General features: G+C 53.4%; 7 protein-coding genes across 7 annotated transcripts; 3 read left to right on the forward strand and 4 right to left on the reverse strand.

Annotated features, from left to right (window-relative positions):
- Window positions 1–2,361: 2,361 nt before the first annotated feature.
- On the reverse strand, window positions 2,362–3,078 carry HMPREF1541_06396 (uncharacterized protein; the record flags this gene model as incomplete). Its single annotated transcript, XM_008720728.1, has 1 exon — window positions 2,362–3,078. The coding sequence occupies one exon, from the start codon at window positions 3,076–3,078 to the stop codon at window positions 2,362–2,364; it is 717 nt and encodes a 238-aa protein (XP_008718950.1).
- A 468-nt stretch (window positions 3,079–3,546) lies between these two features.
- HMPREF1541_06397 (uncharacterized protein) lies at window positions 3,547–5,679 on the reverse strand (the record flags this gene model as incomplete). Its single annotated transcript, XM_008720729.1, has 1 exon — window positions 3,547–5,679. One exon carries the CDS (start codon window positions 5,677–5,679, stop codon window positions 3,547–3,549), a length of 2,133 nt encoding a protein of 710 aa, XP_008718951.1.
- A 396-nt stretch (window positions 5,680–6,075) lies between these two features.
- HMPREF1541_06398 (GTP-binding protein ypt5) lies at window positions 6,076–6,883 on the forward strand (the record flags this gene model as incomplete). Its single annotated transcript, XM_008720730.1, has 4 exons — window positions 6,076–6,148; window positions 6,202–6,221; window positions 6,273–6,491; window positions 6,539–6,883. 4 exons carry the CDS (start codon window positions 6,076–6,078, stop codon window positions 6,881–6,883), a joined length of 657 nt encoding a protein of 218 aa, XP_008718952.1.
- Window positions 6,884–7,221: 338 nt separating this feature from the next.
- HMPREF1541_06399 (uncharacterized protein) lies at window positions 7,222–8,601 on the reverse strand (the record flags this gene model as incomplete). Its single annotated transcript, XM_008720731.1, has 1 exon — window positions 7,222–8,601. One exon carries the CDS (start codon window positions 8,599–8,601, stop codon window positions 7,222–7,224), a length of 1,380 nt encoding a protein of 459 aa, XP_008718953.1.
- Window positions 8,602–9,874: 1,273 nt separating this feature from the next.
- On the forward strand, window positions 9,875–11,902 carry HMPREF1541_06400 (uncharacterized protein; the record flags this gene model as incomplete). Its single annotated transcript, XM_008720732.1, has 1 exon — window positions 9,875–11,902. The coding sequence occupies one exon, from the start codon at window positions 9,875–9,877 to the stop codon at window positions 11,900–11,902; it is 2,028 nt and encodes a 675-aa protein (XP_008718954.1).
- A 294-nt stretch (window positions 11,903–12,196) lies between these two features.
- Window positions 12,197–14,322, forward strand: HMPREF1541_06401 (uncharacterized protein; the record flags this gene model as incomplete). The annotated part of the gene is made up of 3 exons (XM_008720733.1): window positions 12,197–12,242; window positions 12,295–12,490; window positions 12,675–14,322. 3 exons carry the CDS (start codon window positions 12,197–12,199, stop codon window positions 14,320–14,322), a joined length of 1,890 nt encoding a protein of 629 aa, XP_008718955.1.
- Window positions 14,323–14,448: 126 nt separating this feature from the next.
- Window positions 14,449–15,540, reverse strand: HMPREF1541_06402 (tartrate dehydrogenase; the record flags this gene model as incomplete). Its single annotated transcript, XM_008720734.1, has 1 exon — window positions 14,449–15,540. The coding sequence occupies one exon, from the start codon at window positions 15,538–15,540 to the stop codon at window positions 14,449–14,451; it is 1,092 nt and encodes a 363-aa protein (XP_008718956.1).
- Between the last annotated feature and the right edge of the window lie 419 nt (window positions 15,541–15,959).

Below are 15,959 nucleotides of genomic sequence, written 5' to 3' on the forward strand. Positions count from 1 at the left end.
CTGCTGTCGATGAATGGAAAGATTAAAGAGCGGCGCAAGTCTCATTGAAAGACGGTGGCCGTACATTACGGAAGACGCAGCTAGGAAATTTGGACGACGAGGCTGATGCTCAGCCTTACCATGGTGTACTTGTCTCCATTGAAATGCCTCCACTGCCTGAGGAGCGACAGGTTGATCAACTATTGCATTGGCGAGCCGGAGAACAATCACACCCTGATCTCGCTCATTGCGCGTTACATTCTGTTGGATTCACGTGGTCGCCCTGATCAATGTCTCCAGGCTCAAGTATGGTCTCGAAGAAATTTGATATACCGCAGCCTGTTCCTTGGCTTCGAGTGTATGCGGCAACATAGATATGTCCGCCTGGCCTTGACAGTCACATGTAAACGTGCCGGTCACTTGCTGATGAGCTCTCATATTACGTACCTTGCAGCCCATGATACCCGCTAGCCTGCAGCTTTTGGGTATACTGCTGGCCACCACGGTCTATGATCACGGAGAATCAATAACAGGTTGCGGTTGCTCGTGAATGCTGAGAACAATTTCGTTCTTTCCCACTGTGGTCAAATGTCCAGCATCATCTCCAGCCTCTGGCCATTACTTCTGAGCTCAACCCTCCGTTGCTCCAAATTCAGTCTTCCCTGTGTGATCGGCCAACGACGATTCCCAGCACTCGGCGAGGCTGTCTGCTATTCCTTCAGTATTCTTTCCCGGAAACTTCGGGACGAGTTTTGCGGTTGCCGTGTCTAATGTGGCCCAGAGGCGTGTGACTCGGCGGAGATCTTTGCGACTTATGAGAGACGAGAGGACAAAGATACGGTTCGTACCTTGTTCAGTATTCGGAAACCCCCAAAGTTGTGGTCAATATGGTGGTTTATCGTCCTCCATAAGAGAGGCCGCAAGCTTGCGCGAAGACTTATCAGGATTCTCCCTTCGCCATCTCTCCAGGCGATCAGTCTCCGGCGATGCGTGGTTCGGTGTTCCTTCAGCGTCCGCCTGCACCAGTTTAGACGTGACGTGCTCCTGGTCTCGAAACGGAAAATTCATGGGGTTCAGCCAGGCACCATTCGACCAGGGCCATAAGCTCAGTCCTGTCACCATTCCTTTCACATCTGACCTTAGCACTGGCGGTCCTTTCCATCTTGCTTTGAGAAGACTTTTCACCTGACGCTCGATTCGATTCCTCTCTTGCGCAGCATTGATCGGACTAGTCACGGTCCAGTACATCGATATTGGAGCCTCTCCTCCGGGCGCTGCAAAATCGGTCCACGCTTTCAGCAAGTCATCTCGGAGGTTCTTTGATCTTCTCAGAGTTGATGCGCTTTGTACGCCTACGCAGACGGCGCGACGTCTGATTTGAGTCAGATCGGCTGTAATCTTGTAGGGTTGCGTCCTGGCAGCAATTGAGGCGACGGCTGCTGCAGTTGACTCGAGCTTTGAAGGGGGAAGCGAAGAGAACAGTGCTAAAGGTGGGTTTTGAGTAGTGAGACTGTGATCCCCGCATGTTCTGCGTAGGTGGGTGATGAACCTGGTCAGCTGCGGCGATACAGATAATGCAAGAGTATATTTCGTTGCTTGTGGAGTGCTAGAAATGTTGCAAGCCTGTTCTGTGCCCGACGCTCCCATAGTGTTGGGCAGTGACTGCTTGTCCTTGGGTCGAATAGAACCTCCGGATTGAGCGCTTGACGACTTGGTTGTTGTAGAAGTCGAGCCATCTCTTACTGAGAGGTGAGCTAGCTTTGTATCGAATCTCACACTCGAGGCTAGGCTAGAGTTAGTGTGGTTCAAGTTGAACAGCGCATATCGGTGTATTAGAGCGGCGGTTCGCATCTAGCCACCAATATGGGTCGAACCTCAACGCTGATTGCGGTAGAATGGCTATGGCAGAGGAGGCTGTCGCACGCTTTGATGATCTTCAGGGGTGGACCCTATACGTAGCTATATGATCACCAAAGTGAAATAAAGCTGTGCATGGATGATGGTTCTATCTGAAGCTGAAGGTGATGATGGCCTTATTATGGTTGCCTTGCCAAGCAAAGGGGAACTCCACACCTGCAGTTTGGCTCTGCCAGGAACTTGAGATGGATAGCGAGGACATGTATGATGGTTGTAAACGCCAGCACTTTATTCGTCGTACAGAGCAAGCTCACGAAGCAAGACTACAGATATCTTCGTGTCAGAGCTACGAACTCATGGCTATGACAAGCTGCACGGCGATGCTTGCTGTCGGCATGTTTATAATCGTCCGAAGACCCAACATCGAAGATGTGTCGTCACAGCATCAACGACTCCTCATAATAAGGGAGCTGTCGGAGCTGGCCTTATCATTTGCCAGTCGGATGGCTCGAAGGCGGCTGCGCGCTAGACCTTCACATCATCTGCCTGGCGCTGGAACTTGAACTCTCTGGGTTCCTTCCACCGTCCGTGATCGTATCTCCACAGGACCAGCCCGGTCACGAAGCCCTCGACTTCGCTTCTCGTCGCCAATTGTTCCTGCTTGGATCTCAGAAACCCTCCCACTTCCCTCTCGGCCTTGTCGACCTTCCCTGAATCATCTACCTTGTTCATGATAGTCCAGTGCAGTCTCAACCCTTGGCGATCCTGCCTGCTTAGAAACTGCTCCCAATTTCGCTTCATCTCCTTATGGATCTCTTCTGTTCTACGTAGGCGTTCTTCGCCCATGTGCCTAGCCGGAAGGAGGATGCCATGTTTCATTCTGACCGGACGTCCTACTTCAATCGGATAACATGGTGTCTTGGCTGCAATGGAGTCAATGACGGGAATGATCCGGGCTTCCAGCTCGGAACCTGGGAGTGCGTGAAATAGCGTTAGGTGAGCTGACAAACGGTTCAACTTCTTGGGGAAGTAAGTTGAACGCAGATGGTTCATGCTCTCGTGGAGTTGAGGAGAGACTGAGAGACTAACGGTGTAGACAGTCTCTTCCTGGGAATTAGTTGTGTTCGGGTCATGATAGTCAGAGGCTGGGACGGCCGGTGTGATGGAAAACTGGCGGGATTGAGTGAAGTGTGGCGATTGCGCCGGAGGCGTGGCTATGCGCTGGACGATCCGGACAGGCATGGCATGTGGGTGAGCTGCTTGCTTGCGAAGAAATACTTGTAGTGGTCGTGTCTGGGAACAAGTTCTGAGCATTCTGTCAACAGGTTGAAGGCATATCAATAGGATCTGCAGATAAATCTAGACAACGGCTATTGGCAAGACGAAACACCAGCGAAGCTAGCAGTCATGACGCAATCAAGAAGGAGCTGAACTAGAGACTTAACGACCCTGAATTCACGGATTGGCTTTGCGCATGCCGGAGTGTGAAGTTGGCTCCTTGGACAGGAATGGATGTCGAAGAGAAGTGTTAGAGAATCAAAACAGGTGCTGCTACACCCGCCGCTCAATGGATGCAAGTAAGAGCTGCCAAGCTCAAGGTCCCCATCCAATGAAATTCATTCATCTCTTTCTGAGCTAGGTTGGAGTACAAGCTTGCCATTACTGAGAATTAGAGACCATCTATTTCTATGATACAGTGCTTCTTGGATCTTATTCTATCCTCTTCTTGCCCTCCTCCATGAATCCCACATTGCTTGCGCTCAAATTACGACCTCTGCGATCGTGGCCTTTAGCAACGGGAATGAACTGGCCAACTATCTTATCCTTGTGTGCCCTAGTAAGGGCATCAGAATAGCCCTCGGCCGCAAATGCTGGTGTGTTGAGTTTCGGCCAATTGACGTAAAGCATGCCGTTTGAAATGATGAACTGGATCGACCAGCCAGCGACGATCACGCAGAGTAGTGTGAGAAATCGTACTGGCCAAACGGTTGATTCCGGCGGCCGACGGCTGAACATTGACAGAAGGACAATGAACATCGATGCAGCCAGAATGTACGGCACAGCTTGTACCAGCAGAGGTCGTCGGTCGGCAAAGGTGAGCGACGAACCAACGCCAGAAGTGGATGGCAAGTATGTGCCGAGAAACAGGTCGAAGCCATCCTGTCTGGGGCCGTCGAGGAAGTTGTTCTTGACATAGCGGGTAATTGAGTTGTTCAAATCCTGCGCCATGCCCGCTCTCGTTCGATTGCCTGTGCGGGTGAAATCAGTTTTCAGTGCACCGGTTCCAGAGTAGGAATTCGATACAACATCCGCATTATCGGCCCACATGTTGCGGAACAAGTACTCGAAATCCCGGTCATCCCCAGCACGCTCGCCATGCTGAAGAATACCAGCATCGGTCAATTGTTGAGTGATGGCCCAACGGCCAAGCATGCTTTGAACAACATTTGTCCTATCCAAACAATCCATGCAATTGGTACGGACTGCAGCGCTCTGTTGCAGACGTACATCCAGAGCTCCAGTATTGTCACCCGGCATCTCGACACCTTTAAAGTACTGCCCTTTCCGAAGACCATCAATAAGCTCGTCCAGCAGAAGCTCGGCTCGATGCCACTTCAGCCCTTTTGTTTCCGAGTGGAAATCAAAATAGATGTAGTGTAGACGGTCCATCCGCTGATTGCCACTTGGCTCAATGTCGCGAAACTTTTCAGCCGTGCGACGGTCTGACTCGATGTTTTCATCCGGCGAGCTAACCAGAATTCTGACCATTTGTTCATAGGCCTTCTTCACGCGTTCCTCTCGGCCGCGCTGATTCACGAGGTTGACCAAGTAGTTCTCCCCGTAGATACGAATTTGCTCGTTGAAGTGCTTCCTTGCAGCATCGACAGCCGATTCCACACCTCTAATCTGAAGCTTGGGGGTGTAGTGCAGGTCGTTGATCTCGGCCCAGAAGACGGGCACGCTGCCCCGTGTCTGCACATAGGCCATGATCTGCGTCTCATTGGTAGAGCTAGCGCCAACCTTGCCATTCTGGACGGCTTGCCCTCCGGCGTAGCCTGTCGGCGCGCCAGTAACATCATTGAGAATGACAATCTGCTCAGTCTCATTGAAGTTGGATACATGGCCATCCGCATCAATACCGCGCGAGAAGTATCTTGTACCGCCTCTGAACCTCGACCGTCTCGTGATGAGCGCGAAAGTGAACGGTGTCCCCTTCACTTTAGCTGGAGTTATTCTCAGCATCCCAAACATGACCGGAAGAATGTAAGGATCGACTCCGGCCTGCTGAGTCCCACGCAGCCCGCTTCCACTACCGCCGCCCATGCGGAAGTCGATAAGGTCGGTTTGAATGAAGCGGTTCCAGAAGAAACGATCGTCTGCTCGTTTCCAGAGCGGCTGAGCCAGATCCGATTGCGCTTGGCGTTGGAAGGTGTTGGTGACGTCCAATGAATAAGAAAAGTACATTGGACCGTTCGAGAGAAGCGTCTTAAGATACGACAGATAGGTGTCCTCGTCCGGGTCGTGGACTGGACGCTCTCGAAGGGACAGAAACTCGGTAGCGACGACCCTATACAGCATATGCCCTCGCAGCCTTCCCATCGGCTGAGCCTTGGTGATTACGACAATGTACTTGTCGAGCTTGAGCTTGATGATGCCCAGAATCCCAGCAATACTAGAGACTCGCTTGCTACCGAGCAGTGATCCATTGTTGAGTCTGATATCTCCGGATGGGCGCTCAATGACGAGGGTCGGCGCGGAAGGGGTGGAGGGTGACGTGAACGCATAGTGGGACGTAGAGGCATGTACATTGATATCGCGGAAGGGAAGGGCGGCCATGCTCATGGTAGCTGTTAGGTATGTAGACCAGCTAGGACACCGAGACTCCTTCAACAGAAGAGAAGAATAGCCACTGGGCGAGAGGCTTTGCGAGTATGAGAGAGCGAGTGAGAACGGCAGAGAGTCATGAATTGACGGTTGGACCACCATGTGAATGATGCGGCGGCGAGCAAGGCTGTGGCTGCGTCATTTCTCTTGGCGACTATGCAACGCCCCCAACAGCCAACGTGACCCGGCTCCAGGCAGGGTCTTTGGCCTCTTTGTAGGCAATAGCCATCTCATTCCCCGGTTACCCTGCGCAGTTGCGACTATATCTTCGACATTCATTACCGCACGAGCCTCACTATTTGCCAATTCAAAGCCTTCTCGACTACTCCGACGCATCCACAGTCAAGAGTCAGCATGGCCGCAAGAGGACCAGCAGGTCGCCCTGGGCCAGGCGGTCGCTTCGCTCAATTCAAGCTCGTCCTTCTCGGTAAGTCATGAACGCCCGCGCTCAGCTCTAGCACTGTCGCTGACATGTCGCAGGTGAATCTGCTGTCGGCAAGGTACGCCGCTATCCTCATCCGAGCTCGCTTTGAGTACTAACGCGCAAAAAGAGCTCATTAGTTTTGCGGTTCGTGAAAGATCAGTTCGACGACTATCGAGAGTCAACAATCGGTGCTGCCTTTCTCACACAGACCATCGCACTCGATGACACCACCACGGTCAAATTCGAAATCTGGGACACTGCCGGTCAAGAGAGATACAAGTCCTTGGCCCCAATGTACTACCGGAATGCGAACTGCGCAGTTGTTGTATACGATATCACCCAAGCCGTGCGTACCGCAACGAGAAATGAACAAGAGAAATGCTAATGATATAGTCGTCTCTGGACAAGGCGAAATCGTGGGTGAAGGAGCTACAACGCCAGGCCAGCGAGAACATCGTCATCGCGCTCGCCGGCAACAAGTCAGATATGGTTACCGATAACCCCGACAAGCGCGCTATCCAGACTGCCGATGCTGAGCAGTATGCTAAGGAGGCCGGTCTGCTCTTCTTTGAGACTTCTGCGAAAACCTCCACCAACGTCAAAGAACTCTTCACCGCAATTGCGAAAAAATTACCCCTCGATCAAGCCGGTCCACGCAACTTGAGAGCCAACACTCGCCCAGGCGTGGATTTGCGGCCCGAATCAACTCAGCAAGGCGCTGGCGGCTGTCAGTGCTAGCCGACCCAATGCGTCTGGCATGTCCTGGAAATGGCTGCCCGTGGGCTCAGGCCGACCATTCGCATACACCGATGGTTTCGCACGGCTGATTTACAAACGAGCCGCCCCCGACAGGCCGAAACGTCGGTCCAGGTCTCAGATATTGTTTGTGATATTATTTCAGCAGGCGTCAGAGGCAGGATATACTGGGGAGAGCCGGAACGGAGTCGTGCTCAACGCACTTTGTCCCACCAATTTATCTCCAGCAATGGATTACATCCACTGCTGTCCTTTTAATGACTAGAGCGCATTTCAACTATTCTCTTCGGACTACTTGTCATCGATCCCGGACACATGCATCAGGCTTCAAGAGGGACCTGATAGCCTGCCGGTCTCAAACTCATCCTCAGCTTCACCAGTTCCGGATCCTCATACTCGGCCATCCACAGTGGGTCTATCGTGATATCCCACTGCTTCATCCTACTAGCCAGCTGGGCAGCCGGGTCCTCCATCGCTTTATACATTGCTTCATCTGCATCTCTTGTGACCTTTCTGGCCTCCTCAATCCAGTGTTCCATCTTGTGCTCCTTTGCCACTTCGTCCATCTCCCAGACGCCTAGCGGATCATCTGAAGATTTCTGGTACCCTCCCTGCTGAATGACCCTTTTGTTCTCAATACTAAACGCATTCGTGTAGGTCAACCACTTCTCTCTTCTGGCCTCCGCCCACTTGTCCATAATGGACTCGGGTGCCTTTCCACTAATGACCGCGGCCAATCCCCTGCCCAACGGTCCCGCGTCCAGCAACCCAGTTGTCAGTCCGAGACCGCCAACGGGATTGTTGCTGTGCGCTGCATCGCCAGCCAGAAACACCTTCCCCTTCCTGAATGTGCTGGCACACCTCTGATGCGGCTTGTATTTGTTCAGCTCCACCAGCTCATAGCACGCGCCGTGCTTCTCCCAATTCGGAAAGATATGCTTGTAGTGCTCGTTCACCTCCTTGCGGATGTCCTCGTTCGTTAGTCCAGTTCTCACCCCGAACGCACAGCGCCACAGGCCCGTCTTGTCGAGGATCGTCACCACCGCCCAATGCTCCGGATGCAGTACCAGGTTGGCGGCGGTGAAACCTTCCTCGTAGAAGGGGTACCCACGTAGGTTTGTTGCGACGAAATCCTCTTTGGGCCAACTGAAGCCCTCGAATTCGATGCCACTCAGCTTCCTTACGGCGCTACCTGCCCCATCCGCACCTACCACCCAGTCTGCCGTATAAACGCTGACCTCGCCCGTCTTGGGGTCCTCCGCCGTGACCCTGACAAGATCTCCTTCCTGCTCTACTCCGATGACCCGCTGACTGAAGCGCACCTCGGCTTCGTACTTGCTCATGAGATGCTCGAGCAAGATCTCGGCCAGTTTCGGCTGCGGGCAGTTGATGGCAGCTGGGAATATCTTGCCGCCCTCTCGCTTCTCGACGTAGGCCACACGCTTGCCACCGCTCCAGAAAGTGATAACGTCGTTGATGACCGAGTGGGCGCGCACGTCGTCCAACGTGCCGGTTTCGAGAAGCTCGGCTTGTGCACATGGCTGATAGGCGGCCGCGCGGGGTGATTTATCGACGGTCTCCCAGCGCTCGAGGATGAGTGTCTTGATTCCTGCCTTGGCGATGTTGATCGCCGTCGTGAGGCCGCAGGGCCCACAGCCGACAATGATGGCGGGATAGTGGTTAATTTGCATAGAGCCCATAGTCGCGAAGTAGCTCCGGGACTGCGCTAAGGTTGTAGTGTGGCCCTGCAGCAACTCGTTCGACTAGTGTTACGCGTAAAGCTGGGTTTGGAGTTCAACAATGTTCGTACAGGAGCGTTTACGACCATTATGTATCGGCTCCAAATCACCGGGCATACCCCAACAACCCACATACGAAGATATCAGCCGAAGCACATACTCCAGTTGAATTCCGAACCACGTGTGGGGGAAGAACCCAGTCTCCAAATCTAGGCGATCATATCCACGAATAACAGGCAGCCCTTCTGGTGTTCTTGAAGTTGGCAGTCTTGGGCCTCGGCGAGGCCTCTGATCATGAGCGCTTGCGATGAAGTGAGTGATTCTCAACGGCGGGGCCAAAGCCGAGTTCGACTATCGTGTGGGGCTTACCCAAGAAATCAAGCGAAGGACGTCCTGGAAGCATGGGACTCAAAGCACCTGGCCCGAGGTTGCACAGCGCAGACCCGCCAGTCTGAGCGCAAACATGTATGTAGATCGTTAAACAAAGCAGGTCCAACACCAGGCTTCTAGGCGAGGCAGATTCAGGGCTGCCAGGCAGAGAAGCTTCAGCAGCACTGCCTTAAGAACGTACAAGCCTCTGCAGCCGATGGCAGATCTGACTCCAGATTTCGCCACTTCAGAGCAGACGCTGCTCTGGTGCTCGGACTGAAATAGCACTGGCCAGGACCGACCAAGACGAATACGCAGCTGCAATGTACAAGTACGTCGATTTGGATTGTGGAGCTTCGAGATTTGGCACCAGAAAGAGCTTAGCGTGAAGATGAGCAACAAAGAGTTTATAATGACCTGAATGACGATCCTTGTGCTTGCGTTCATCCCGGGTCAGTGCTAAATGACAGACATTTTAGTACAGTCTATACCTTTTCGGGGTACTGAGCGCGAAATGTGGGCACCGCCCCATTAAAGGCATTCGCGCAGCGCGGCAGCCCTTTTTTCGGGCTCCCTTCGCGAAATCGATAACAGCCTGCAAAGAACGAAGACCGTTCAGGTAATTAGGTCGAGCTACTACTGTCATGAACCAAAAGGGCAACATGCCACGATGCCTCACGAAGTATTAATGTCGATGTTTCGCCCTTTCAGAACGGCTTCACATTTTCACCTCACATTCCGCCCTATATCGTGATAGACTCGTTGCTCTTTTTCCTGACACAGGCTTTGACTCAAGCTAAGCGTTTGGCAACAAGAGACCTCAGGCCTCACCAGCTATTATCTGGTCGTCGCAGAAGCAGTCACCATGCAGGGACCCGTTACCTGGACCTATCGCACCATTAAGAAACAGATTCAGAAGAACAAGTCCTCGGCCTCAACAGAGCAGTCGCAACCATCAAATAAAGCGTCGAAGCAGTCATGTCCCCACAGACCGGCTGCCGAACCAGATGCTCCGAAGTGTGAGATCTGCGCCGCAGAGAAGAGTGCCGCGCGAAAGTATCGATGGAAGCTGCTTCTCCTGCTGCTTCCCGGCTTCTTCACCTCCAGTCTGGACTTGACCGTCGTTGCGACTGCCCTGCCATTCATGGCCTCGCATTTCGACAAGTTCAATCAACTCAACTGGATTGTCACAGCGTTCACACTCACAGATACCGCCTTCATCCCCATCTTTGGCCAGCTTGCCGACATCTTCGGTCGATTCGCAGCTCTCGAGTTCGCTGTCGTCACATTGACCATTGGCAGCGTACTATGTGCCGCTGCTCCGGTCTGGGCAGTCCTACTGCTCGGCCGAGCCTTGCAGGGTGTCGGTGCTGCAGGCATGACCAACGTTTCAATGATCATCCTTGCCGACCAAGTTTCTCTTCGAGAGCAAGCAATCAACACTAGTATCTTCCAACTATTGAACGGCATCGGCTACAGTGTTGGTCCTGTCATTGGTGGTTATCTTACCAATGCCAGTTGGCGCTACACATTTGTGCTTTGCGCCGGCATGAGTGCAGTGAGTTCCTTCACGATCGTCTTCTTGAGGCATGACCTCAAAGCCGGACAAGTCTCGCTGTTTGACGCAGGGTCGTGGCTTCCTCGATTGGATGCTCTGATTTCTGGTTGCGCCAGCCTAGACCTTGGAGGAGCCTTCTTATTCATTGCTGGTGTCGCTCTCATCATCCTCGGTACGTCTTGGGGCGGCTCGAGCTACCCTTGGTCATCTGCTGGTGTTATAGCGCCACTTGTTATTGGAGCTGTCCTCTTCATTGGCTTCATCATCTACGAGAAGCTCCTGGAGCCTGGAAAACCTTTGGCAAGACTCTTCCCCAGGACTAAAGCCATGGTGCCATTCGACATCCTTCTAGAGAAGGATGTTGCTCTCGTTTGCGTCATTGCCGCTGCGACAGGCGCTGCCATGTACTCGGCATTCTACTTCATCGGCATCTACTTTACCCTAGTGGAAGGTTATGAATCAGGCGAATCCGGCCTCCAGCTGCTCTACTATGTTCCTGGTCTAGGTGTTGGCGTTTATGCCGCGATGTTCATGTGTAACGTCAATCCCCGCCAGACGTTCTGGCCATTGTTGCTCGGTTCCGTTGTTGAGACTGCCGGTCTCTCTGCCCTAACTTATGCCACCAAAAATGCAGACCACACGTTGGTCAATGCCATGATGGCTATTGCTGGGTTTGGTACTGGCATTCGATTAATGCCGGAAAGTCTCCACCTGGCAGGGATGTTCCGCAACAGGCTTGCCCCAGCGTATAGTATGCTCCGCTTCGCCATGCCTTTCGGCGGCACATTGGCGCTCACGGTCATGGGTGCCGTTTTCCAGAACAAGATGGCTGCCTACTTCGGAAATCCAGCCGTCTCGCAACAGCTCGGCGTTGGTGGGGAAAGCGTCAATGTTCACAACACAGCGTCCCTAGATGCAGTGAACAGAGCCCCACCTGAGGTCCAGGAAGCTATCCGTTCGACTGGCGCAGATGCGGTCATGTGGGCCTTCATCTCCATCATGCCTTTCATCGGTCTAGCTCTGCTTGCCAATCTCTTCTTGGGCAATGTGTGGATCTCGAAAAGCGAGAAGGCTAGAGATGTCGAGGGCTATGCAAGACCTGAAAGCTCAGATACAGCAGCTGACTTGATACGGCAACAACGTACTGTTGTGCAGCGAGATGGTCTGCCCGACATATTGAGTGGCGTTTATCTCCGTGCTTTGTTCACTGGTACTGTCAAGTCCAAGATGCACTCCGGACCATCAGAGATCGATTTGTATGTAAATGAACGAGAGCAGAGCGATCACAAGATGGAAGCAATCCAGCGCAAGGGGCCGGCGTCGATGGAGGGCTAGGGTCGGTCTCGGGGTAGACTGGACGGTGCTCGTGCTTTCTGATGTAGAACACGTTTATTTTTGTGATACCCAAGATAGACAGTACATTCGTACGATTTGCCAAACTACTTTGTCTCTCTCTCAACTCCTGTGATATGCAGTGGCTTGTGCCCAAAACTGTTCCAGGCAGCATTTCACCAAACACTCAAGGCTTGGCGGCTGACATCACCCTCCCTTCAACCACATATCAACCACATCTTTGCTTTCTGCACAGCTCAATCACTAAAGCTAATAGACTTGACTAGATAGGCCATCATGGGCCAGTCGCAGTCCTCGGAGCCTCCGAGGCAGGTCCCTATTGGTAGGTTGCCGATAATCCTCAAGTACGGTGTATGAGCTGAGCATCGTTTCAGAGCAGTTGAGCCACGAGCTCGCTCTGCGCTTCGCGTCCAAATGCTACAGCCATCTTGAGATCACTCATTACAAAGACAACTTCAAGTCGCTCGCCGATCACCAGGATGCGCTCGAGTACTGGAAGGAAGACACCATCAATCGCTTTTTATGCCTCCCGGAAGCCTTACGTGCTGGGCCTGTTATTCATCAAATGTGGTAAGTTGCAAATCCCTGAAAAGCCCCTCTCTTCGACATTATACCATTAGGAATATCACTGTTGCTAGTCGGTGTCGTGTCGTGGTGGGTTCAATCCAGCCTCATCTCCCCCAAGATTCACCCCAACCTGTACAACACTCCATTTCCAAGTGTAGGCATTAATTGATGCTTCCAACGCCTGCAGTACATATTTGGGCGCCTTCCCTTTCCCAACTCTCGCGCCGTGTATCCTCACTCGAGAGGCAATGATCAAAGTCATCACGATCATGACTGGGCGATACAAGAAGGTCCTGAAGCGCGGCAATCGTGACAAAGCCAAGCTTCTCTTCCGAAGTCTGGCTGTCTTCGACAGAAGGGCGAGTATCGCGTCACTCTCCGAGAAACCGAGCATGAAAGACATAATTGACGAACAGAAGCCGGATCAGATGCTTGAGGAAGAAGCCGCTGCCAAGGATAGTCAACCTCGAGTGGGCGGATTCGCGATTGACCAGCCAGCAAACGATGATGAGGACGAAGACGACGATGACCTCGCGCTGGCCGCTCTCGATTCTCTAGATGCGATCGAGGTGTTCAAGCAAGATCAGGTTCAGAAGATAGACAAGAAGATGATCCATGCGATGATACCGACAGACAACTTCAGGCGGCTAATCATGCTTCTCCTGCTGTATGGCGGCTTGAAACCACAAAGCAATCTATCCGAATACGGCGATTCCTTGGACGATAGCAAATTGAAACAACTTGAAGATGCTGCTTCATCTATCGTTGAGGCATTTGAACCAGACACAGCTCATAACGGTATCCGCTACTCAAATTTCGTCAAAGTCCTGTCCACGACTATGCCGGACACGTTCGAGCCTCTGAATGCTCTGTTTGAGCATTTCATGTTCAGCAAGAACATCAACCTCTCAGCACACAAGGGCGAAGTGACAGCCGCCGCAACATCAGTCATTCCCAAGACATCACTAATCTACCCACCGTCAGACTCCACCACATCGCTACTGACAGAGACTCTCCTGTCTCAACTCTCCATGTCCATACACCTTGGCCCCGCTGGCTCCTCACCCACCAACATCTACAGCTCCGACGTCCGATTCAACCAACTCTTCTCGACCTCAAGCAACGGCACATCCCTCTCATCCTTCTCCCGCCAAGTCACTTCTTGGGAGACTTCAACTCTTCTAGTAATATCAGGCACCAACGCCACTTCCGAGCCCATCATCCTCGGTGCCTACCTGCCCGACCGCTGGCGCGACTCCTCGACATCTCACAAAGAGCCCTCCGGTCCTGACGCCTCCGCCGCCTCCAGAGCCTGCTTCTTCCAGCTCGCCCCCAGACACGCCATCTTCCCGGCCAACCCAGCCAATCGCCACATCCCCATCAGCTACTTTAGCAACAAAACCGGCATCGCCATCGGCTGCGTCGTCCCTCCCCAACCGCGCTCCTCCGCCCCGCCCGCCCCGCCCGTCCCCGGCCCCGCCTCGCTGACGATCGACACCGACATCGCAACTGCAACCTTCCAGCACGACCTCGATGCCGGGCAGGGCGCCTTCGTGCCTGACCCAGGTCTTTGCGAGGCCCAGGCGCGCGAGCCGGCCAAGTACCCTGCCAAGCAGACGTTCGAGATCGACACCTTGGAAATTTGGGGCGTGAGCTTTCCCGGAGGTGGCGGCGGCGACGAGCTGGAGAGACACCGGAAGAAGCTGGAGTGGGAGGAGGCGGAGGCGGCGCGGAGACGAGGCGTCAATTTTGGAGGCGACAAGGATGGCGCGCGGCACCTGCTGGAGATGGCGGGGATTGTGGACCAGAATCGTAGCGGAGGGAGTATGGGTTAAGATCCGGGAACTCCGTATGATCTTGAGTGGCAGAGAACGATACGATTTTCATGATTAATCACATTTCCTACTTGTAGGAGGGAGGAAAGTATGCCGCCAAGACGTATACACTTCTGCCTTCCAGACCTATGCCTTGCCTTTCAGAATTTCCTCCTCGATCGCCTTGCCAAAAGCCTCCGTTGTGCCGTTTCCGCCCATATCTGCCGTGATGACCGCATCGTCATGTGTCTCCAGCACGCGCTCGATCGCGCTCAGCATCCCCTTGGCCGCCTCATCGAAACCAAAGTGCTCCAGCATCATCTGGCCGGCCCAAATCATGCCAACAGGATTCGCAATGCCCTTGCCGTATATGTCAGGCGCAGAGCCGTGCACGGGCTCAAACAAACTGGGGAATTTGCCCTCGGGATTGATGTTGCCGGAAGGGGCAATACCAATGGTGCCGGTGCACGCGGGGCCGAGGTCTGAGAGGATGTCTCCGAAGAGGTTGCTACCGACAATGACGTCGAAGAGCTCCGGTCGCAGCACAAACCAGGCCGACAGGATATCGATGTGATACTTGTCGACACGAACGTCGCCGTAGTTCTTTTGCATTTCGGCAACTCGCTCGTCCCAGAAGGGCATGGTGATGGAGATGCCGTTGGACTTGGTGGCCGAGGTCAGATGCTTCTTTGGCCGCTTCTGCGCCAGGTCAAAGGCGTACTTGAGTACTCGGTCGACACCCGTGCGCGTCATGATGGTATCCTGTATCACAGTTTCACGCGGGGTGCCTTCGAAGATGCGACCACCGATAGAGCTGTATTCGCCCTCGGTATTCTCACGGACGATCCAGAAGTCGATGTCGCCCGGCTTTTTGCCGGCCAGAGGGCATTTGACGCCCGGCATGAGCCGGGCGGGGCGCAGATTTATGTACTGGTCAAATTCCCGGCGGAACTTGAGCAGCGAGAGCCATAGGGAGACGTGGTCAGGAACGAGGTTTGGCATACCCACGGCGCCAAAGTAGAGGGCGTCGAACTTGGAGAGAGTGGCGTTCCAGTCCGCGGGCAGCATATCGCCGTGCTTCTGATAGTAGTCGCAGGAGGCGAATTCAAAATTGGTGAAGTCGAGGTCTAGATTGTATACCTTGGCAGCGGCTTCAAGGCATCGCACGCCCCAGGGCATGACCTCCTTGCCGATGCCATCACCAGGAATCACAGCGATTTTGCGGGCGTTGGTGGCCATTATAAGAGGTTCAGTGTCGTTCAGTTGACGTCAACTGAAGCGAAAGGTCCAAGAAAAGATGAAATTGATCTCTCAGCGTGGTTCAGGCCGTGCTATATATACGCAGCACCGGCTTACTCTTAAACGTTCATCCGTAGGTGCCAGCTCAGCGAATGATAGAGCAATGTAACTCGGGAAGCCCTATTCAGCGAGCGGTATCGGAAGACGCTGTGCTGGACTCTGAATATCAAACTTTGAAGCAACCAAACTGAGGCCCAAAACCCTGCAGTGAGGAGAGCGTAGGAATACCTCGGGCGGAGCTGCTAGGCGACGTCATGACCGCACCTTTCCCTTTTCGGGGGTTTGCTGCCTTCTTTCTTGGCGTGCTTCCCTGGAGCTGGCCATGTGGCCTTGTCCTTACTTCTGTCTCTAAGAGATAG

The sequence above is a fragment of the Cyphellophora europaea genome, assembly GCF_000365145.1.
Source record: "Cyphellophora europaea CBS 101466 unplaced genomic scaffold supercont1.6, whole genome shotgun sequence".
NCBI classification, from domain to species: Eukaryota; Fungi; Ascomycota; class Eurotiomycetes; order Chaetothyriales; family Cyphellophoraceae; genus Cyphellophora; species Cyphellophora europaea.